Source organism: Ovis canadensis, chromosome 12 (genome assembly GCF_042477335.2).
Source record: "Ovis canadensis isolate MfBH-ARS-UI-01 breed Bighorn chromosome 12, ARS-UI_OviCan_v2, whole genome shotgun sequence".
NCBI classification, from domain to species: Eukaryota; Metazoa; Chordata; class Mammalia; order Artiodactyla; family Bovidae; genus Ovis; species Ovis canadensis.
In genome coordinates this window covers 53,703,752-53,726,317 of record NC_091256.1, presented here as the reverse complement: position 1 = coordinate 53,726,317, position 22,566 = coordinate 53,703,752, and the positions used below count along the sequence as shown (strand labels likewise).

General features: G+C 45.2%; 1 protein-coding gene across 8 annotated transcripts in view; it reads left to right on the top strand.

Annotated features, from left to right (window-relative positions):
- Positions 1–20,884, top strand: part of KIF1B (kinesin family member 1B) — a 155,200-nt gene extending 134,316 nt beyond the window's left edge. For 6 of the 8 annotated variants that reach the window (XM_069544760.1, XM_069544756.1, XM_069544759.1 and 3 more), the window contains 11 exons: positions 4,854–4,968; positions 5,740–5,873; positions 6,589–6,650; positions 10,546–10,691; positions 10,880–11,119; positions 12,235–12,306; positions 13,322–13,443; positions 15,046–15,195; positions 15,483–15,675; positions 15,881–15,999; positions 16,524–20,884. In XM_069544760.1, the coding sequence (XP_069400861.1) occupies positions 4,854–4,968; positions 5,740–5,873; positions 6,589–6,650; positions 10,546–10,691; positions 10,880–11,119; positions 12,235–12,306; positions 13,322–13,443; positions 15,046–15,195; positions 15,483–15,675; positions 15,881–15,999; positions 16,524–16,566 (1,396 nt within the window). In that variant the 3' untranslated portion in view covers positions 16,567–20,884. The remainder of the gene's footprint in view (positions 1–4,853; positions 4,969–5,739; positions 5,874–6,588; positions 6,651–10,545; positions 10,692–10,879; positions 11,120–12,234; positions 12,307–13,321; positions 13,444–15,045; positions 15,196–15,482; positions 15,676–15,880; positions 16,000–16,523) is intronic. The other 2 variants (XR_011247515.1, XR_011247513.1) reach the window with 1 other exon arrangement.
- Positions 20,885–22,566: the final 1,682 nt, after the last annotated feature.

Here is a 22,566-nt window from a genome sequence, read left to right as displayed (position 1 = left end):
CTCCAATTAAATAAATTAATATTAAAAAAATTAAAAGTTGCTAAAGTCAAGAATAATAACAAGATACAGTATTTTAAAGATACAGTGTTTTAAAGTATTTAAATGTACATAAATTTGTCGAGCTCTTGCTGTAGGGCCAAGGCCTTTTCTTTAATTGTAGGCTCATTTATTAGACTTCTGACTGTCTTTGTGACAAAGCCACACCCATAATTTATCATCTATAATTTTCAGTTTGGTGGAACTAGAAACTTATGAAGAAAATCTAAAGTGCAAAATCCTTTAAACTTTTTATCATGTATCACCAAAATTTTATTTCCCTCTTTCTTTCACATTTATCTCACCCAAACTTAATTGAACAGCTGTTTTTTTTAAACAACTCACCATTATCAAGTCTTTTAAAGACATTCAGTTTAGTTTTCACACTTAGTTTTGTTTCACACTAAACAAACATTCTTATTGCTGTTATGTTTCAGTGATTTATCTAATATTTAATTAAATTAGATCATTGTAATAACAAACACAACTGCATAGACAGGTTTGGGACCAAATACTACTGATACTTGAGAAGCACAAAACTCAGCTCTTTGGAGCAAATTGTCTGGGCCTATGCATGTATACTAAGTCGCTTCAGTCATGTCCAACTCTTGGTGACCCCATGGACTGTAGTCTGCCAGGCTCCTCTGTCCTTGGGGTTTCTCTAGGCAAGAGTACTGAAGTGGGTTGCCATCTCCTTCTCCACTGGGCCTATGAGCTACCTCTTTATTTTAGAATAATGCTCAATGAGAAATGGATGTCAGTCTTTACATTCTAGGGTTGTGAAGAGCATAAGTTCATATGGTGAGTGGCTAAATGGAGTTTGGTTAAGAGAGCTTTTGTTCTTTCTACCTAAAGGTTTAGTGTTTAAAGCTGAACTTACAGAGCTCCAGTTGGGTGTATTAAGTATACATGATTAGAGGGCACTTGTGATCCATTGATAACGGAATGCAGCTGACAAGACATTGCTCCTTTTCTTCCCGATCCTACATTTCTCTTACCTAATTGGTTTGGTTTTCTCATAACTCCACAGCAACTTCCTACCATTTCCAATAGTAAATCACCTCCTAAAGGGAAGTTAATCAAAACTGTCTCCCTTCCACGTCCAGCATTTCCTTAACACAACGTCTCAGGAGAGGGACGTTGCCATTGTAAGCCGTTTATCAAACTGTGTCCCATGAAATTCGTTAATTGTCCACTTGAATTCACTTTGCTTGTCAGCAAATATGTGTTTTATATCTGTTTTTTTCTCTCCTCTCTCTCTCCCTTTTTTCCTTTTTTTATTTTTTTTACTTTTGCTGTACTAACGAAAGTTTTTTCTATGTTTTTGCAGGCTCTTTCTTGATAAGGATATTCCTAGGTATTTTCTGTTTGCTTTTTTGCACATAAAGATTCTGTTTTATCAGAATGCTTTATGTCTTCTGTTGCTTTGACTGCTATTGTAATTTAGTAGTTTTCCCCTGTGTAAACTTGCACCCACCTAGGAATAGAGCAAGACCTCACTCTGCACCGTTGTGCCCCAGGTTTTTCTAATGCATGTGTAGTCTCACTTGTAGGCTCTTGAGTAATCTGTAGAGTTCATAATTATGCTCTCGTTCCATTTAGTAAACCTGCTCATTTTATTCTTATGCCGTGTCAAGTTTTCCCTTCCACATTGCAAAGTAGAATGTTACTGCCCTCATTTCACATGGAATCTCAGGCTTTTGTGATTGTTTACCTTTTTCTTTGTTTTGTCCTGTGTAGTATCAGAGACCAGTTCAGTTCTTTGGGTAGCTGAGTCTGTGAGAAATATTTTTTATTTTTAAACATTTCTCTTTGTCCTGTCAGGACTACTTGTCTCATTTATTTCTAGTTTGGTAGTAAAGGAAATTTCCTCCCATCTCTCTCTTCATCTGATTGAGGAAAGAAAAATGCTTGGGGTTGGTGCATGGGGATAACCCAAAGAGATGTTATGGGGAGGGAGGTGGGAGGGGGGTTCATGTTTGGGAATGCATGTAAGAATTAAAGATATTAAAATTAAAAAAAAAAAGAAAAAAGAAGATCAAAACCTCTCAAATATTAAAAGTTTTATATTTTAAAACAAAAAAAAAAAAGAAAAAAATGAAGGAAGTGACACATAACGGTATAGGCTAAATGTTTGTTTAAGATGCATGTATACAAACACCCACACAGCACATAAACACACACTGCTTTTGTTTCAAATACCTTGAGAAACCAACCTGGGGTTATTTCCTGACCACCTTAGAGCCATGCAAGACAGCATGCTTTAGGACTCAGCCCTGTTTCTAACCGCCAGTTCTCTTGCTCGCTTGAGTCCGTTGACATTACTCACGCATCTTGGTTGTAGTTTGTATGACCTCTTCTCAAGAACTGCCACCCTTGGTGAGTATTTTGGAAAAAAATGTGCAGCCGTAACTCCCAAGCACCAAACAAATCAAACCGAAAAAAAAAAAAAACCCACCTTTTTCTCCCCATCCCAATACAGGGAGATTTTAGTGATGTAAGAATTTTTCTATGTTAGCCAAGTTTCTATCAGAGAAATTTCTTCTTTAGGTTAAATGAAAACCAGACAATAGGAATGTGAAGAGGCTTTTGCACACTCATTCAGGACACTTGTCTCATTTGAGAGGGAATCATGAACCATAAATCCTGGCCCCAGGAAGCGCAAGTTCTGGTTCATTTCTTAATGAGTCACAGGTCCAGGCAGCAGGACTAGGAACTGTCCGGTGTCTCCAGGGTAACACACGCCATCACCCTACAAAGGGGCTTTACTTCACCTCAGCACAGGCGGGCCCAGACTGCAGGGCCACAGGTAGGCCCCATTCCAGGTCCCTTGGCAGACACTGGGACGCAATAAAAGAGCCGTCTCGAGGACAGAGCCCTCAGGTGGCTCCTCTGAAGTAATGGATTCCACCACCCAATGTCAGAAGCTAAAATTTAAACCAAGCTAAAATTTAGATTCGATCAAAACAGGGTTCTGTGGGTGCATAAAGGGCTCTCTGGTGAGCCCAGGGGCAGGGGAGGGCCTTGTATCATCCTCCGTGGTTGCTGTTTGGGTCGCTTGGTTGCTTCGTCCATCTTTGTCTTGCTGTCTCTCTGTTCCTTTGGTACCTGTGTAGGGAATTTTCTTGACCCCTTATGCACTACCTTAAGAGCTAGATCTTTGCAAGAGTATCATGTACAGCTGATGACCCTGGAACAACACGGGCTTGAACTGTGTGGGTCCACTTACATGTTGATTTTTTTCAGTAGTAGGTACCACAGCACTCCATGATCCATGGTTGGCAAGTTGTACGTAGATTTTTCTCTCTTTTTTGGCTGTTCTGGATCTTCATTGCTACGCAGACTTTCTCTAGTTTGGGCGAACAGGGGCTACTCTTTGTTGCGATTCGCACTTCTTACCGTAGTGGCTTCTCTTGTGGAGCACAGACTGTAGGCACTCGGGCTCAGTAGTTGTGGTGCCCTGCAGCATGTGGGATCTTCCCAAACCAGGGCTGGAACCCATGTCTCCTGTGTTGACAGGCAGATTCTCAACTACCGGACCCCCAGGGAAGTCTTATACATGGATTTTTAAGAGCATGGAGGCTCAGCTCCCTACCCCCTGTTGTACAAGGGTCAACTGTACTTCAGTATGACTTACAACTGTACTTCTAGAAGCAGCTACAAGATGTAATCATCAGGCTTCAAACACTAGCACTCAGGATGAGGTGTGGTTATGGAATTCATTTAGAAGTATTGTTTTCTTTTATTATTTCTGGAGAAACAAGCACAGAGGTGTGTTTAGAGAGAAGATATGCCAACTATTTGCCAACATCTAGAAAAGACAGCTGCAGTGAGATTACCTTTTGGTAAGGAGCGAGGTGGAATATACTGAGCAGGGAATAAAGTGCACAAACTCCAGTTGTATCAGGTGAGGTGTGTTTTATGTCCAAAGAGCGTGGTGCTGGACAGCCCACTCTTCAGGGGTGGACAAGGTGTTTTCCCTGACAGTTCTCTCGGGGATTGAGTTGGGAGGTGATCTCTGACTCTGCTGTTGAACTCAGGATGGTGTTTCAGGTAAGACCTGCTGAACCAGAAGGTTTAATGTCAAGTAAGGGCTATGGTGTTTTTACTGGGAGGAAAAAAGAAAGGTATTAGGACAGTTTACAAAATCAGTTTATGGGTGTTTATTAAATAATCAAACTTATAGTTGTTATTTTTTTTTATAGTTGTTATTTGAATGTTAGATTCTTATGTGGATTTTTGGAAAACTGATAAATAGTAGTTGGCTAGCTCTGGTACTAAAATCATTTTCTTTTACTGAAATGTCAGCTAAGAATAACCTCATATTTTATTTAAAACAAGTTTCTCTATGCTGTCTCTCTCATCAGTCCTCCTAGATGTGTGTGTGATGTTTCTGAGGTTCACCAGGATGGAATTGACACATGAAGAAGGCTGCTTCAAACGATTGATCCTCTATTTCCTGCCCTGGTCACTGACTCACGGAGGAGCTCACTTAGTCTTTCTTATTTTAGTTTCTGTCCATACTCATTTCTGCTTTTCATCTTAATTCTTTTGATTGATCTCACTATGTTGATGCTTATAGGCAGGGAGAAAAGAGGCTGGAGGCTGACCTTTTTCTCCCAGGAGATGAAGGTTCTACTCTATTGACAGAGTTTGGGAAGTTAGAACTGTGGGTCACTGTGGTTTCTGCAGCATTTCTGATTGTGGCATTACCTGGCTAAGATGACTTCAGGGCTCTACAGCGTTTCCGACTGTGGCAGTACCTGCACTGAGGTACCTGCAGCTTTAGGTGACCCCTCTTGCCTTTTCGACCGTAGGACCTTCTATCGTTTCGAGGCCGTCTGGGATAGTTCCCTCCATAACTCCCTCCTTCTGAACCGAGTGACACCCTACGGGGAAAAGATCTACATGACCCTGTCGGCCTACCTGGAGGTGAGAGAACCCGCAACTTGAGTTACCGTGACCTGCCAGCCCTGCACAGTGGGCAGGTTACAACAAGGAAATGGGGAGGAACGATGTGACTGATTGTGTCTTCCTTTCTCCCAGCTCATCTTCCCAGCTCATCCTTAAGTTACTTACTATATTATACTTCGCTAACTACTCTGGTTACATTAGGTTCTGTTCCCAGTCTCCAGTTAACCAAAAAGTCGTATAACTATTTTATTCACAGTTTTAGTAGCCTAGTCCCCATCCATCAGAGAATACATAATTTTAAGAAAACAGCCTCTTGTTTTTAGAAGTTGTGGATGGAGCCTAGTAGTGGCTAACATCGCAGATGCTAGATCTAGCCTGTCTGAGTTTAGGTTCCCTGTGCTGTCACTTAATTGCCCTCCTGTCCTTGGACAAGTAATTTCTCCTCTGTGCTTCAGTTTCCTCATCTCTTGGACAAGGGTAATGATAGTATTAATAGCATTTACCTAAGAAGGTTGTTGAGAGGTCACGAAAAGGGATTTAAGGCAAACAGTGCTGGGCATATGACAAATAATAAGTATCAGCCATTGCCTACAGAAAAAAACTTTGAAAAAATTTTGAGAAAAGTAAATGCACCTACAAGGAATACTGCCTGACCTTACACATATTGTCTGATTTTCTGTTGAAATAAATTGTTGGTAGAGCTGAAGTCCTCTACCCACCACGTCTGGGACCAGCTTTTCAATGCCATGGTGCCCAGACTGTGGTCATAGCTGTTCCATCTGCTTTCAGCTGGATCACTGCATCCAGCCCGCCGTCATCACCAAGGACGTGTGCATGGTCTTCTACTCCCGGGACGCCAAGATCTCACCGCCACGCTCGCTGCGCAGCCTCTTTGGCAGTGGCTATTCGAAGTCACCAGACTCGTAAGCTTTGGAAATGTCGCCTCGGGTTGGTGGGCCCCATACAAATGAGCAGTCTCAGGGTTCTCAGCCTATAAAACCATTTGGTAGCTGACACCTGGAGTGCAGTGAGGTAGATGTTGGCATTTAGTAAAATATTAATAGATGGATGAGTAGTAAAGGAAGGAAGGCATGTTCCATTGTCAACACTTTGCCAACAGTGTTGTAGGGACTGAGTGTTGTTTTAAATGTCATTATTATTATTTCTAACAGCTTACTGTTGGGACGTTCTTATTCTTAAGATTTATTTCTGTTTTAGATACATAAATGTACATTGAGAATAATACAGTGACTACCTGTGCATCACCACTGAGCTTAAAAATGGTTACTAATGCAGTAGAAGTTTCAGTCCCCTTCCTAACCACACTCCCTAGAAGCTGGTGTTTATCATTTTCATTCTACTCAGACCTTTACCCCTTCATCTCTTCTTTCTTGTAAGAAAAGGCAAAATTCAATTTTCGCATTTGTATTATACATTTTCCAGTTTGTCATTCAGTTTCTTCCTAAGTTCACAAAAGGAGAAGAACAGCGACTGATGAGAGATTCTGTAATTTTGCAGACATCTGAGGGTGGGTTGCAGTTCCAGCACAGGAGACAATATTTTAAGCAGAGAGAATTGAGATTCTTCCTGTTTTTGTGCTGTTTGAAATTAATTGTTTATTTGTTTTAATTTACATAGCAATCGAGTCACTGGAATTTATGAACTCAGTTTATGCAAAATGGCAGACACAGGAAGTCCAGGTAAGCTCTGTGGATCAGGGAAGGGAGAGTTACCTTTGCATTTGACTGCAGTACACTATATCAAAAGTTTATCCCACCCATGCAGGATGGATATACATTTTTGAGACACCAGTTATATTTTACAAGCCACTTCGGTGGTGATGGTAGGAGTTACCATTTTCTGAGTTACGACACTGTTTGCTTTATGACATGCTATACAGTTATAAAAACTGTATAGAACAGATTGTTACTAGGCTGTGGAATATTATCAGTATAACAAATTCAAGCATATTATGAGAATTCCCTGGTGATCCAGTGGTTAGGACTCAGTGCATTCACTGCCATGGCCCCAGGTTCAGTCCCTGGTCAAGGAACTAAGATCCTACAAGCCCTGAGTCATGAACCCCCTCCCCACCCCCTCGCAAAAAAAATTAAAGGTATTACAGTGAATTTGGTTTGGAAAACTTCAGAACCATTTCCCTTCCTCCCTTAGCCCCAAAGATAACTTGACAGTGTGACTTTACAGGTACCGTCAAACTAGAATTTGAACCTCCTATGCTATGGAAAGACAAATGATTAATATTAAGCTGAGCTTGTTCTGTGTCCCTTTTTATGTCTCTGTGGAAAGCTGTTATTCCTCCATTGTGGTGGCCTTAAACAGCCCTCTGCGTTTCCATGTTTGTGAAACTGGAACAGGGACAAAAGTATGGGTTTTTCAAAACATTTAGTGTAAGTTTGAATCATTTTGGAGAAAATATGTGGAACAGAGACTGAGGCCCACATGTAAGAATGGAGATAAAAGGAAGATTCTGAGTATGAATCTAAGTCCCATAGCAGCTAATTACAGTGTCTAGAGAATTCCTTCATAAATTTTTAAATTAACGTAAGTTCATGTCTTTTAAGGGCTTCCCTGAGAGCTCAGTTGGTAAAAAAATCCAACTATAATGCGGGAGACCCCAGTTTGATTCCTGGGTGGGGAACATCCACTGGAGAAGGAATAGGCTACCCACTCCAGTATTCTTAGGCTTCTCTTGTGGCTCAGCTGGTAAAGAATCCACCTGCAATGTGGGAGACCTGGGTTTGATCCCTGGTTTGAAAAGATCCCCTGGAGAAGGGGAAGGCTACCCACTCCGGTATTCTTGCCTGGAAAATTCCATGGACTATACAGTCCACGGGGTCGCAAAGAGTTGGACAAGACCAAGCGCCTTTCACTTTCACTTCACTTTCATGTCTTTTAAATTTGAAACCAGTTCAGTTCAGTTCAGTCACTTAGTCGTGTCCAACTCTTTGCAACCCCATGAACTGCAGCACGCCAGGCCTCCCTGTCCATCACCAGCTTGCAGAGCCTACCCAAACTCATGTCCATTGTGGCGGTGATGCCATCCAACCATCTCATCCTCTGTCGTCCCCTTCTCCTCCTGCCCTCAATCTTTCCCAGCATCAGGGCCTTTCAGATGGCCAAAGTATTGGAGTTTCAGCTTCAACATCAGTCCCTCCAATGAACACTCAGGACTGGTCTCTTTTAGGATGGACTAGTTGGATCTGCTTGCAGTCCAAGGGACTCTCAAGAGTCTTCTCCAACACCACAGTTCAAAAGCGATAATTCTTCAATGCTCAGCTTTCTTTATAGTCCAACTCTCACATCCATACATGGCCACTGGAAAAACCATAGCCTTGACTAGACGGACCTCTGTTGGCAAAGTAATATAATGTCTCTGCTTTTTAATATGCTGTCTAGGCTGGTCGTAACTTTCCTTCCAAGGAGTAAGCATCTTTTAATTTCATGGCTGCAGTCACCATCTGCAGTGATTTTGGAGCCCCCCAAAATAAAGTCTCACACTGTTTCCACTGTTTCCCCATCTATTTCCCATGAAGTGATGGGACCAGATGCCATGATCTTCGTTTTCTGAATGTTGAGCTTTAAGCCAACTTTTTCACTCTCCTCTTTCACTTTCATCAAGAGGCTCTTTAGTTCTTCCTCACTTTCTGCCATAAGGGTGGTGTCATCTGCATATCTGAGGTTATTGATATTTCTCCTGGCAATCTTGATTCCAGCTTGTGCTTCATCCAGCCCAGCACTTTCTCATGATGTACTCTGCATACAAGTTAAATAAGCAGGGTGACAATATGCAGCCTTGACGTACTCCTTTTCCTATTTGGAACCAGTCTGTTGTTCCATGTCCAGTTCTAACTATTGCTTCCTGACCTGCATACAGATTTCTCAAGAGGCAGGTCAGGTGGTCTGGCATTCCCATCTCTTTCAGAATTTTCCACAGTTTATTGTGATCTACACAGTCAAAAGCTTTGGCATAGTCAATAAAGCAGAAATAGATGTTTCTCTGGAACTCTCTTGCTTTTTCGATGATCCACCAGATGTTGGCAATTTGATCTCCGGTTCCTCTGCCTTTTCTAAAACCAGCTTGAACATCAGGGAGTTCACGGTTCATGTATTGCTGAAGCCTGGCTTGGAGGATTTTGAGCATTACTTTACTAGTGTTTGAGACGAGTGCAGTTGTGTGATAGTTTGAACATTCTTTGGCATTGCCTTTCTCTGGGATTGGAATGAAAACTGACCTTTTCCAGTCCTGTGGCCACTGCTGAGTTTTCCAAATTTGTTGACATATTGAGTGCAGCACTTTCACAGCATCATCTTTTAGGATTTGAAATAGCTCAACTGGAATTCCATCACCTCCACTAGCTTTGTTCGTAGTGATGCTTCCTAAGGCCCACTTGACTTCACAGTCCAGGATGTCTGCCTCTAGATGAGTGATCACACCGTAGTGATTAACTGGGTCGTGAAGATCTTTTTTGTACAGTTCTGTGTATTCTTGCCACCTCTTCTTAATATCTTCTTGTTCTGTTAGGTCCCTACCATTTCTGTCCTTTATTGAGCCCATGTTTGCGTGAAATGTTCCCTTGGTATCTCTAATTTTCTTGAAGAGATCTCTGCTGCTGCTTCTAAGTCAGTTCAGTCGTGTCTGACTCTGTGCGACCCCATGGACGGCAGCCCACCAGGCTCCCCCATCCCTGGGATTCTCCAGGCAAGAGCACTGGAATGGGTTGCCATTTTCTTCTCCAATGCATGAAAGTGAAAAGTGAAAGTGAAGTTGCTCAGTTGTGTTCGACTCTTCGCGACCCCATTTACTGCAGTCTACCAGGCTCCTCCATCCATGGGATTTTCCAAGCAAGAGTACTGGATGGGGTGCCATTGCCTTCTCCGGAAGAGATCTCTAGTCTTTCCCATTGTATTGTTTTCCTCTATTTCTTTCCATTGATCGCTGAGGAAGACTTTCTTATGTCTCCTTGCTATTCTTTGGAACTCTTCATTCAAATGGGAATATCTTTCCTTTTCTGCTTTGCTTTTCACTTTTCTTTTCACAGCTATTTGTAAGGCCTCCTCAGACAGCCGTCTTGCTTTTTTGCGTTTCTTTTTCTTTTTCTTGATCCCTGTCTCCTGTACAATGTCATGAACTTCTGAAACCAGTAAAACATTTTAAAAAATTAACGGAAAATAGTGGAGGCAGAACCAGTTGGTCACCTTGACTGAGCCATGAAACATGAGGGAGGTGCATATAGTCCTTTCCCACTTTTTTCCTCTGAGTGTATTTTTATATATTTGAACCAATAGTGTGCAGACTATTTAATCTCTGTGTTTCCACTTAACATAATAGCTAGCATTTTCTCAAGTTGCATTACCAGCTTCATAATTATCTAAGAATATAAAACTCTGTTTTAAAAGAAGTTCAGACAGTTGCTTTGGCACAAAAGGGATCCATTTTTATTATAATACCCCATGTATCTTGAGACACAACTGTCCTAGTGTGCCATATGTATAAATTATTCATTCCTTTTGCACTAAAATTAGACTTGGGTTTTTCTGTGGGGAAGAAAAAAAAGTGGTTTCCTCTTATCTCAGGCATGCAGCGGAGGAGAAGGAAAATCTTGGATACCTCAGTGGCATACGTGCGGGGGGAGGAGAACTTGGCCGGCTGGCGGCCCCGGGGAGACAGCCTCATCCTAGAGCACCAGTGGGAGTTGGAGAAGCTGGAGCTTCTGCACGAGGTACTGGAGGGGAGGCAGGTGCAGGCAAACTCTTGGGTGAGATGCCCCAAATATCATCTTATGCTCAGCTGCTGCCTGTGACCAGGGCTTGGCAGTTTTCCTTCACAGTGGAGGCATGATATAATACTTTGCTTATTAAGACCTTGATGAGCTTGCATTTGCTGAGGCTGTACTGTTGTTGTTCGTAGGTGGAGAAAACCCGCCACTTTCTGCTGCTCCGCGACAGACTGGGTGACAGCATCCCCAAATCCCTGAGTGACTCACTGTCCCCCAGTCTCAGCAGCGGGACCCTCAGCACCTCCACCAGCATCTCCTCTCAAATCTCAACCACCACCTTTGAAAGTGCCATCACACCCAGCGAGAGCAGTGGCTACGACTCAGCAGACATTGAAAGCCTGGTGGACCGAGAGAAAGAGCTGGCTACTAAGGTGGGACTCCCTGTCTCTGCTGAGCACTTCCCCCCTGAGGCTCTGTGAGCTGGTCTTTCTGTTTTCTCTTTTGCATTTTCATCTTTCTTTGAGGGCCTCTGATTCAGGTGCTGACACGGTGAATATAGGAGTAAAGAAGACTTAATTTCTACCCTTAATAAGTTTACAGGCGAGTGGGTGGCCAGCTTTTAATAGAGGTGTGATCTGAAATGCTGTGGGAGGCAGAGGAGAGGCCTGCCCAGGAGGGCACTCATGAGCTGACCTTGGGAGGACACACAGGCGAGAGCCAGCAATGTCCTGCATGGCCAGTGTGAGGGAATCCGCGCAGGAGAGGGACAGGAGATGGAGCTGGGGAAGCAGACCAGGGGCCAGGTCACGAAGAGCCTGAGTGCTGGAGCGAAGCATGCAGAGTGCTCTGGGAATGATCTGGGAGTGCTTCAGACGGGTATTTGTGTTTTAGAAAGACTGCTCTGGCAGTAATAAAGAGGCTACATTTGTGGGGAGGAGACTGGAGGCAGAAAGAATTCTCTATTTCCATAATCCAGATGAGAAATGATAGAGTTTTTTAACTATGGTGGGAGTATGTGGGATGAAGAGGAATCGTGAGAGAGATGTTTGGAAGGTAGAATCCACATTGTTTGTGACTAGATACCATGGGAGCGGGCAGAGGGCTTGTTTGGGATGACCATCAGGCATGTGGGTCTGGGCAACTGGCTGACGATGGAATATAAAAATAAGAGGGAGTCTGTAATTGTTTCAGTAATCGAATGGTCACCTGGATGATTTAGGAACATATATCATCTAGAAATCGCCATACCTTTTAGTACCAACACAAGTTGAGAATTAGAGATGCCATTGCATTCTTAAACACTTTAAATTGTGGTGTTTGCAGTAATTCACTTTTGCAGTTTTGAGAATGGCTTTTTATCCACTCGTATTATCATCTTTATTAGGCAGGTCCAAGGCTTCCCTTGCTATATTCCTAGCTAATTTCCCAGGTTATTTGAGTAGCACCTGAGCTCCACTGTGGGTCTTGGCATGTTATTTTCCCTCTGTGCTTTAATTCAGGGCTTTGTTTAACCATCAAAACTTGCTCTTCTCATTCTCTTCCCTAGTGCCTGCAACTTCTCACCCACACTTTCAACCGAGAATTCAGCCAGGTGCACGGCAGCATCAGTGACTGCAAGGTGAGCAGCTCCTGTTTCCTGTCCTCAGGTTCTGCTGCTTTTCGGTGGCTTGAGATGGGCCTGGTGTTATGTCTGAGGATGTCTGACATACCTCCTCCTGCATTTATTTATTTAGTTTTTCAGTCAGAACACTGACTTCTAAAGATGAACATATCTCTTTCTCTGTCTCTTAAATCAATTATCAGATGGGAAACATTTGGCTTTTCCCTGGATCCCTTGCAGAAGAATATTCTGTTGAGGGTGATACGTTATTATATGGTAGGGCACAGCAAGTTCTGAGTTTCTTAGTGGCATGAAATTTTGTTGCTCTCTATAGGTAGTGAGGTGAACACTTGAGAGAACTTCTGCTTCACTCTCCTTCCATCATCATCCCGTTTCCTGCTCTTCCCTAGCATGCCAAGCTTTCTGCCTTGGGTCTGTGTACACGGCCTGTTCATTTGTCTGGAATAGTCTTCCAGATAGTCCCATGATTGGCTTCCTTAACTATTTCATCTTTCTGCTTAGATATTGCCTCCTTGAAGTGAATTCCCTTAACCATCCTCTGTGAAGCCAGCAGCTCTCTGAAACTTTTTAACCTGCTTCCCTGCTTTCTCTTTTGCTGTAGCATCAATCCCTGCCTGACACTTCTTAAAGTGTTTGTTGATTGGTTGATTCTCTGCCTTCTCCACTTAGAATGTAAGTTTCAGGAGGGCAGGGCCTCTGCCATGTTCTTAGAATAGTACTTGTTGTTCTCAATGCTTGGCATGCATAAACAGGGTCTTTGTCAATGAAGGAGGCTGTAGCAGTATAAAACATAGGCATATTTTATAAATAGAAAAAGCAAGCCTTGCCTCTTTTGTAAATTTCTTTATTCCTATTGTGACACATAGGCCATAAAATATTTGTAGAAATTGTTTCCTTGCAAGGCCCGAAACACTGGAGATTTGTGAGCGTGAGGTCCCTGGCTGCCAAAGCTCCTCACTACGGAGTCCTCGTGTTGCCCTGGACCTTACTTGCGAGCTCTGCTTTCTTCCAGCTAGCTGACCTCTCTCCTGTCGGCCGGGACCCCTCTGTGTCCAGTCTGAGCAGTTCCACCCTCACTCCATCCTCTACCTGCCCCTCTCTGGTGGACGCTAGGAGCAACTCCCTGGATCAGAAGTAAGTACCCGGACCTCACCGAGAGAACCAAGGGAACCGCCGACCTTCTGCTCGCCCAGTGGCTCCCAGCCGAGGGCAGCACCATCTCCCAGGCAGCTCTGGGAGATATGTGGGAGCCTTTTCTGGATGTCACAGTGGCTTGGCAGGTGCTCGTGCCATCTCTGAATATCACACCTTCCTAAATCTCTGCACCATATCACTGACTCCTCTTCTTCATCCCCCTTTGCTTGATTTGTTCTTCAGTTCACAACCCCGGTTGTCTCCCCATTCATAGCAGACACAGGAAGCCCCATCTAGGGAAAAATATTTTGAAATGACTTTGGAAAAAATATTTTAATGACGCAGCCAAATATATAGGTAAGAGTAATAGAGACCAAATCACTGCTGTGCAGTTGCCATCAGTCTCCTCCGCCCTGTCTCCATTCGTTATGCTCACCTATCCGAACGCACCTGGTTATCATCCAGCTGTCTGTCTTCCTGTATCAGTACTGGAAGTGGGCTTCCAGTGGGCTGCAGAAAACAGCACAACAGGGTGATTCAGTTGAATTTCACTGCCATCAACTGTAAGACATTATTTTTATATGCCACCAGAAAAACTTCCCTGTTGGCACTAGTGCTAAAGAACCTACCTACCAGTGCAGGAGACATAAGAGACATGGGTTCAGTCTCTGGGTTGGGAAGATCCCTTGCAGGAGGGCTTGGCAACCCACTCCAGTATTCTTGCCTGGAGAATCCCTTGGACAGAGGAGCCTGGAAGGCAGAGGTTTATAGGGTCGCAAAGAGTCAGACATGACTGAAGTGACTTAACACACAGTGTGCAAGAAAGCCAAAGCACTGTCACTGCAGTGTGACATGCCATCAATTATAAGATGCATCCCAATTTGAGGAACAATGAAGTGTGAGAAAAATGGGGTTTTTAGAGTTAGTGAGATACAATTGATTAGACTAAGCTGCTCTACAAAGGTAACAGCACAGAGCGCAGGAATTGTCTCTCACAGCAGCTTTGCTCCAGACAGTCACATGGGAACCCAGTTCTTCTCATTTGTTGCGTGCTCCACTGGTCCTTCAGGCAGTGGTTCTCAGACTTTAGAGACATCAGCACCACCTGGGAGGCTTGTGAGAGCCCAGATGGCTGAGCCCCATCCAGGGTTTCTGATTCCACATGTCTGAGCTGGAGCTGGAGAATCTGAATCTCTAACACTCTTTTCAAGTGAAGTTGATGCTGCTGATCAGGGACCTCACCTTGAGTACCCCTGCCCTAGGTGGTTCCCCAGGTGTGGCCTGGGGACTAGGCAGGAGCATACCAGGGATTGGTGCTCATACTCCTCAGCCTTCTGTTCAGAGGGCTTCCAGACAAGAGGGGAGACTGAGAGACTCGCTGGTCATCAGTGAGAATTTCCTTTGTTAATAACTGCCGAAGGATGACACCCAGTGGATGTGGGATTAATTACCTTTTGGATGCCAGCTCTGCCTTCTTAGCCAGGCTCTGAGGACCTGGTGTTGGCAGGGTCCCTGGTGTTTGGGGAGAAGCATTGTTTTGTGCATTGACCTCATGGAAGCTCTTGGTACCCCCTTTCTTCCTAACCTGTGTCTCTTTTCAAGGACCCCAGAAGCCAATTCCCGGGCCTCTAGTCCCTGCCCAGAATTTGAACAGTTTCAGATTGTCCCACCTGTGGAAACGCCCTATTTGGCCCGAGCAGGAAAAAATGAATTTCTCAATCTTGTTCCAGATATTGAAGAAATTAGACCAGGGTGAGTACTGTATGGAACAGAGATGCTGGGTATTAGAAGACAGATTAGCGGGAATTCACTTCCAACTGTTCTGCTCAGGTCTAATGCAGATGGACCTGGGATGCAGGAATGGGACTGGGTTCTGCTCCAGGTGTATCTCTGTCCCCCTCACCTGGCACGGCCTGCCAAATAGATCATTGCCTGTTTCCTTCAACCTAGGGACGTGGCCTCAGTCTGTTTTGATGGCCTTCAGCTTATGATCACTTTGTTTTTCTGAGGAACTAACCTCTGCTGACCTGTCCTTTCAGCTCAGTGGTCTCCAAGAAAGGATATCTGCATTTCAAGGAGCCCCTGTCCAGCAACTGGGCTAAACATTTCGTCGTGGTCCGTCGCCCTTACGTCTTCATCTATAACAGCGACAAAGACCCTGTGGAGCGGGGCATCATTAACCTGTCCACAGCCCAGGTGGAGTATAGCGAGGACCAGCAGGCCATGGTGAAGGTCAGTCCTGCCCTCTCCGCTGTTCATTGCCGTTCACGGCCTGCCCGTTTGAGTTCTGAACCCTGTCGTGTGGTGCACAATCTCTCTTTTGTGTTTGGTGTCTCTGAACCGTCTGTGTGAAGGGCCGTGTGCCCTCTGAATGTGGCCGGTGGTCGTCGTGTTCAGTATCCATAGGAACGTTCTTGTTCTCCTGGGTCTCTTTCAGACACCAAACACCTTTGCTGTGTGCACCAAGCACCGTGGGGTCCTTTTGCAGGCTCTCAACGACAAAGACGTGAATGACTGGTTGTACGCCTTTAACCCTCTCCTTGCTGGCACAATACGGTAAGAAGCTCTTGTGTTTCCTTTCTCTCCTTAGCAGTTGGTTCCAGGGACATCAACATAAACAGGAAAGGAAGTCTTGTTATGAACACGTTTGAGTTGGAGGAAGGATAGGAGTGTGAGTGTGGGCATAGGTCATCAGGTGTCCTGAGGGGCTCAGGGACTCTGGTTACATTTGAACCCAGTTAATCTCTTGCTTCGACTTGTTCTTCTTAAGGGGGCTGCAGCTAGAGGCTGTGGGACTGAGTAAAGGAAAGACTGGGAGAACCTTAATGGTCCCCAGTGTTCAGCTGTGTGATCCAACCTCAGACCCCAAGAGGAGCCTCTGTCCCAGACTCCCCAGATGAGGAGGACTGTTGGCTGGCCTGTTTGTCCAGGGGCCTAACGACTGGGCCTGCAGTGCAGGATGGGAGGATGAAGGACATGAAGGAGGGGCACAGAGAAGCAGACCTACGGGGCAGGGGCCTCTGAATCCCAGCTTCCAACCCTGTGTTTGTCTCATCCTCTCATCCCTCTGTTGTCTGCAGGTCAAAACTCTCCCGCAGATGCCCAAGCCAAGCGAAGTACTAGGCGACTGCCGAGCACCCTCACCCGCCTTCCGAGAGATAAAGAAAGTGTTTCCCCTCATTCTCTTTGTGATCCTTGACGGTTACTCTTGTGTGTGATCCTGTGGCTTGACTACTCGTCCCTCTCGTCCAGCACTTTTTCTAGTGCTCCTGGTCCCCATCCCCATTGCTCTGTACTCTTTTCTTTTCTCCTGTGCTGAGAATCTTGTTAGAAGCATGTGGCCTAACAAAAGTGGGGAAAAAAACAAACAAACACACACAAAAACCCCAAGGAGATCCAAATTATTTTTTGGTGTACTTTGGCTTCCTTTTGTATGATAGGTCCCCATTATGACCTCTGACATCTGTGCTGCTGTTTGGATATCTCTGTCTGTTTTTCAAGACACCATAATACTACTTTCTTTTCTCTGTTTGGGATATAATTTTAACTTTTCTTGGGTGGCTTAGAGACTAAAGGAGGAGACATCTAGTCTTTTTAGAACCCGAGGGGAAAAATCTTACCCTTCCCCTTTCTGTTGCTTCTTGCCATGACTAATCCCTGCATTTTCCATTCAGGGAAACAAATGGTTGTAGTGAGCTTAGACATGGGAAGGTGTATTCTCTGAAGTTGGGGCTTATTTAGAACATAGCTATGTAATTTTAACATAGTGGAAGAGAGAAGAGAGGGACTTTTCAGCAGATTTGGGACAGTGGCCGCTATTGACCATGTTAGAAGGGAAGAGCCAGGGCTGTTGCCAGTGGGTCTCACAGGCTCTGGGGCCTTGGCGGTGGTGGTCCGGAGGTTTCCCTCACAGGAGGGCTCCTCGAGTGGTTTGTCTCACTGGGAGGGAGCCTCTTCTGAGTCCCAGTTCTGTTCTGGGCGTTAGTAATGATGGTGGCTCAGTTTGGAATTCCTGCCATGATGTCATGCACCGATGTCCCACCAGGAGGGTGTGTCTGCCTTCCTGGTGATGAATCTGATGGTCTTTGTCATCGTCATGATTATGGTAAGGACGGGTAGTGACCTGGTGATGGTCGTAGCTCCCTTTGATCAAAGAAATGTAGCTCTAGGAATACAGTTGAACAGAGGAGCCTGGCGTGCTGCAGTCCATGGGGTCACAAAGAGTCAGACCTGACTAAGCGACTGAACAACAATAAGATACGCTCAGAAGCCTCCCTCTGAATCCAGTGGCCATTTTCAGTGATCCTCGTCCAGTGGGAAATCCTGTCAGTGATACTTGTCTCCCTCCATGAACAAATAAATAAGCGAAAGTGGCAGGCTTTGCTTTTTGGACCCCAGGATTATAACAGACTGCCTCATACCACTGAAAGCAGAAGGACACCTGGGGGCAGAGAAGCAGTTCCACCTGAACCCTGGTCCCAGACATAGTTGGTTGTCTCCTCTGTGGAAATCCTGCCAGAGAGGAGAGGAGCCCACTGCCCACAGCCTCCTGCTGTGACAGAACAGGCTCACCTGCTGCCAGAGGCCTTGGCAGAAGATGCGCTTCCTCTTCCAGCTGCAGTGAGTGTCCCAGGAGTGAACAGGAGAGGAGACTCCAGGTACTTCGGTTCCTTTCCAGTTGACTTGGGGATGTCCTCTACCATCCTTTCCCGCCCTCGCTCACACCTTTCTTTCACCATCCCTCAGGCGATCAGGAAAGTGTCTGCTCACTCCCACTTTGTGGAGACTGGAGGTCCCCAGTCTCGACAGCACTGACCCTCGGGCAGCAAGGGGGAAGGGCCCATGCGCTCCTCAGAACGGGTGCTGGGCAGGCGTGTGTGTGTCAGCACCCAGACTGTGGCCTCGCCTTCCTGCTGGGGCTTATCTTCTGGCTTCATTCAAAATTACTTTGCAAAGAGGAGGAAAAGGAAGTCACTGGAGAGCTGAACAAGAGAAAGAAGAGTAATCAAGAGAAAGAAGAGTAATCAAAGGCTATGGCCTTACCTGAAAAATTATTAAGAAAAACTGTAGCAGATTTTTAAACTTTCTTCCTCTCCTTAAATGAAACATAGGTCACTAACCCTAATGTTAATTGTTTCCTAAGTGGTACTTGAGACTTTAACGTAGTTAGAGGTTTCTTATCTAATGGGCACAATATGCCCTTCCAGTGTTGACTCAAACCCAGGGTCTGTTTGTGCTTAGAGACAGCTTCCTGGGCTGAAATTAAGTAATTTCAGGGAACAAAGATGAGATTCGGAAGTTAACGTTTAGAGTTAGGTCATGGATGCTGCTGCTGTTAAAGTCTGACAGGAGGACCCATGTCTGTGGCTGAAGGAGGTGGGGAAGCGGAGGGAGAAAGAAATCAAGTCACAGACTGACATGACCTGGTTTTGCTTCTCACTTAAACAAAACTGACTGGGAAAGTCTTTGCTTTGAGATGTCAGATACTGCGACAGGCTGAGGTCAGAAGGCCTGGTGAGGCGGTGGGGGCCGCGGCCATGGCTCACCTGTACAGCCCCCACAGGGTCCCCTCTTCTCTAGGGGCCTGTTTTCAGATTAAAGCTGGAGCAAGAGTTGATGTTCCCTTTCCAGGTAGGCCCATCCCCACTTTCAAGCTCTGAGAGGGAATTTATGGCAGGAATTATGAGGCTTTTGTGGAAGAGGAAAAGTGAAAGAACTCAAATCTTTAAGGAAGCTACTTTTCAAGGTAGTGTTGGGGTTTTCTTTTTCCCCTAATGCACTCTTTTAAGCAAGCAGAATAATAACAACAAAGCAAGGAAAAACACTATACAAAGTAAGGAGAAATGAGTGCTATTTAAAAGTAACCGTCTCCTTCCTCCCCATGTCCTCCTTACTCCTGTCAGAGCAAAAGACGGCCCCATGGCTTCCACCAGACCGGCGTCCGCACCCTCCTTGTCTCTGCGCTGGCCTAGGGGTTGGGCAACTCCTGGGCTGGGCTCTGCGGGGTCAGCCAGCCCGCGCACGGCCACCAGCGCAGGGAGGGGCTGCCTCTGGCAGCTGGGTGGGAACTTGAATTCCAGTCCATTTTTATAATGTGAGGAAAGTTGAGGGAAATGATTTCTGCCAAGAAACCACTACTTTTTCCCCTTCAGCTGTATAGAACTTACAAAACTGCTCACTTGCAGTGGGGTTTTTCAGCTCTTTTAAGATGAGGGAATCAGTTAAATCACTGCAAGATCTTTTGGTACCTAAAGTAAAAACGACTTCTCCTGGCACATATATCAAAGCAAAGTCTTTATTGCCTGCTGCTTGTTGTCTAATTTACAGGGATATTTAATTTTGTAAGGTATTTGTATATTTACACAGCTGTAATTAATTGCACATTGAACTGGAAAAGCAAGGTGATGCGCTCGTAGCACCTGTCGGTACTTGGCACCTCTCATCCCAGCTCCACTCGGCTTCTCTATCAGGGCTTGTCTGTTCCTTGTTTGATGTGGGTCCTTCGTTTTTCCCTTTTGGTTCCCTTTTTAAACTGTGATTGTTAACCTGCTCTTTAAAAAGAAGAGACTAATCCTGCTGCTGCTCTCAGAAGGTTCGCTGAATGTATTTTCAACAGGGCTCTAACTCCTGTGCGCTGCAGCTGTCCCCCGTGGCCTGTGACGCTTCACCAAGGTGCGGCCAGACCGCGACCGTACAGCAGAAACGGATCGACTGGGGTTTCCTTAGTAAATAAACGGCTTGATCGGCTGAGAGGCTCCCTGCTGCTGTTGTTCAAAAGGCCATTTATGAAACTTGAATTTGAGCCCCATCAAATCTTAGGAAAGCCTCTGATCACTTAAAGGAAGGAATCAGAGTTGATACAAATTTCATGTTACAGAGTCACAGCCAAATGGCCTGTGCTCAGATAGGAAGTCCTAGCTGATATTGGTCTCTTGCCAAACCCTGGCTGTCGCGTGTTGTTTTCACGTCTTCAAGTTCATCCTTTTCATTTGCACATCCTGACATCAGTTCACCTGAGGAACCCAGCAGCCTTCTATGAGTCATCCCCAACTTGGTGGTCTGAAGCATTTGTCCCGCGAGACTTTGGGTCTCGTCACCCTCCTCGTGCACAACCATAAGACCCGTGAAGCATAAGTGGCCTTTTTGAACCAAGACTTTGCAAACTGATCTCTCCCCAGGGAAGGAGTTGAGCACATTAGCAACAATGTACATTATTAATTTCGGATTTTCATTTTCATGTTTTATTATGTAAATATGATCTGACGTTCGGAGCTTGAGTATACAGAATGTAAATATAGTTCTTGTATTTGTACTAATTCTGGTTCTTTTGCTGTATAGCCTTAGATGTGCAATGCAGACATTAACTGTGTATGTAACCTTGCATCACGGAACTATTAGTGAACGAGGTCATATTAATAAAGGTACAACCAGTGCATCAGAAGGCTCTTGATGTGCTTTTATTCTTGCACCCTTTATAAGGTATTTACACAAAGGCTTTTCTTGACTGGAAAAGCTACTGCTCTTCTGGGAAAAAGGTCACAATGCCATGACCTACACATTCCTTTCTGAGAATTCCAAACAACAGTGTTATGTAACTAGTGTGGTGCTGTTTCTTTGAAAGTACTCTCCTCCCAGGTATGGGAGTGGGTATTCTAGATGGAAGATTTGTCTCTTTTTTCTCTTGAGGCCTCTCTTTGTAAACCTATCAGGGAGTCTGTAGTGTGTGGTATGGTAGTGATTCTGTAGGTGGTACAGTGGTTGGGATTTTCACTATCAGTTTAACAAGTTCCTGTTGTGAGCTGTTCACTGTCCTGGGTGTGTGGGGAAGAGTGGAAACAGGGAGTTGAAACGACATTCAGGCGAAAAGCATTGACTCAGTTCACACGCATCCACGTGCCCGCGTGTGTCTGGATGCTGATGACTCAGCAGCGAGCCAAACAGGCCTGGTACCCGTGGCCCTCCCATTCCGGTAATGGAAGATATTCGTTACACAAATTTAAAATGTTACAGAGCAAAGTAAAGCTGAATAAAATGTTAGAAGGGATGGGAAGGAAAGGCGTCTTTTTAGGTGTATGGGGAGAGAAGGCCTCTGTTGGGAGATGCCATTAGAGTAGACTCAGAGTGAATGAGCGGGTGAGCCATGCAAGGTGCGTCTGTACTCGGTCGTGGCCAGCGCTCTGTGACCCGTGGACTCTAGCCCGCCAGGCTCCTCTGTCCATGGGATTCTCCGGGCACGAACACTGGAGTGGGTTGCCATTTCCTCCTCCAGGGGATCTTCCCCACCCAGGGATCGAACCTGTGTCTCCTACATTGGCAGGTTGGTTCATTACCACTGCGCCATCTGGGAAGCCCGAGCCGTGCAAATCCCTGGGCACAAAGGTGGTCTCCAAGCAGCGGTAATAAGTGCTTGAGGCAGCTGTGTCCTCAGAAGGTTCCAGAATAGGGAGGTGGCCCGGGTAGAGACAGGAAGTAGTTGGGCCTGGGTGGTTTCAAGTGCTTAGGTAACTAATTTCATTAGAGTAAATAGGAACCAAGGGAGGATTTTGAGAAGATATATTCCATGATCTTATTTGTGTGCTTTGTTCGTTTAAATCTTTTAAATATTTGTTTGGCTGCTCTGGTTGGGATTCTCAATCTTCGTTGCAGCATGCAGGCGGGTTCTTTCTTATGGCGTGTGGGATCTAGTTCCTAGGCCAAGGATTGAACCCAGCCTCTCTGCGTTGGGAGTAGGGAGTCTTAGCCACTGTAATACCAGGGAAGTCCTTTATTTATGTTCTTAAAAAGGCCATTCTGGGAAGCATCCTGTGTGTGTAGAGACAGGGACGTGTGGAGGAAGAGGGACCACGTGGGAAGTTGTTACCCTAGTGTTGGGTGGGGATGGGGCATGGAGGCTTGGACTGAGAGCAGCAAATCTGGGGAGAAAGGGTCAGATTCAGGACATGTTATCCTGTTAGAACTTGGAGTTTGCTGAGTGACTGCATGTAGAGAAAGAAGGAAGGTAACTCCCTGGATGCATGCCTGAGCAGACAGGACAAACTTGCATTTCCCTAGGGTGAAGGAGAGAAGGCAATGGCACCCCACTCCAGTACTCTTGCCTGGAAAATCCCATGGACAGAGGAGCCT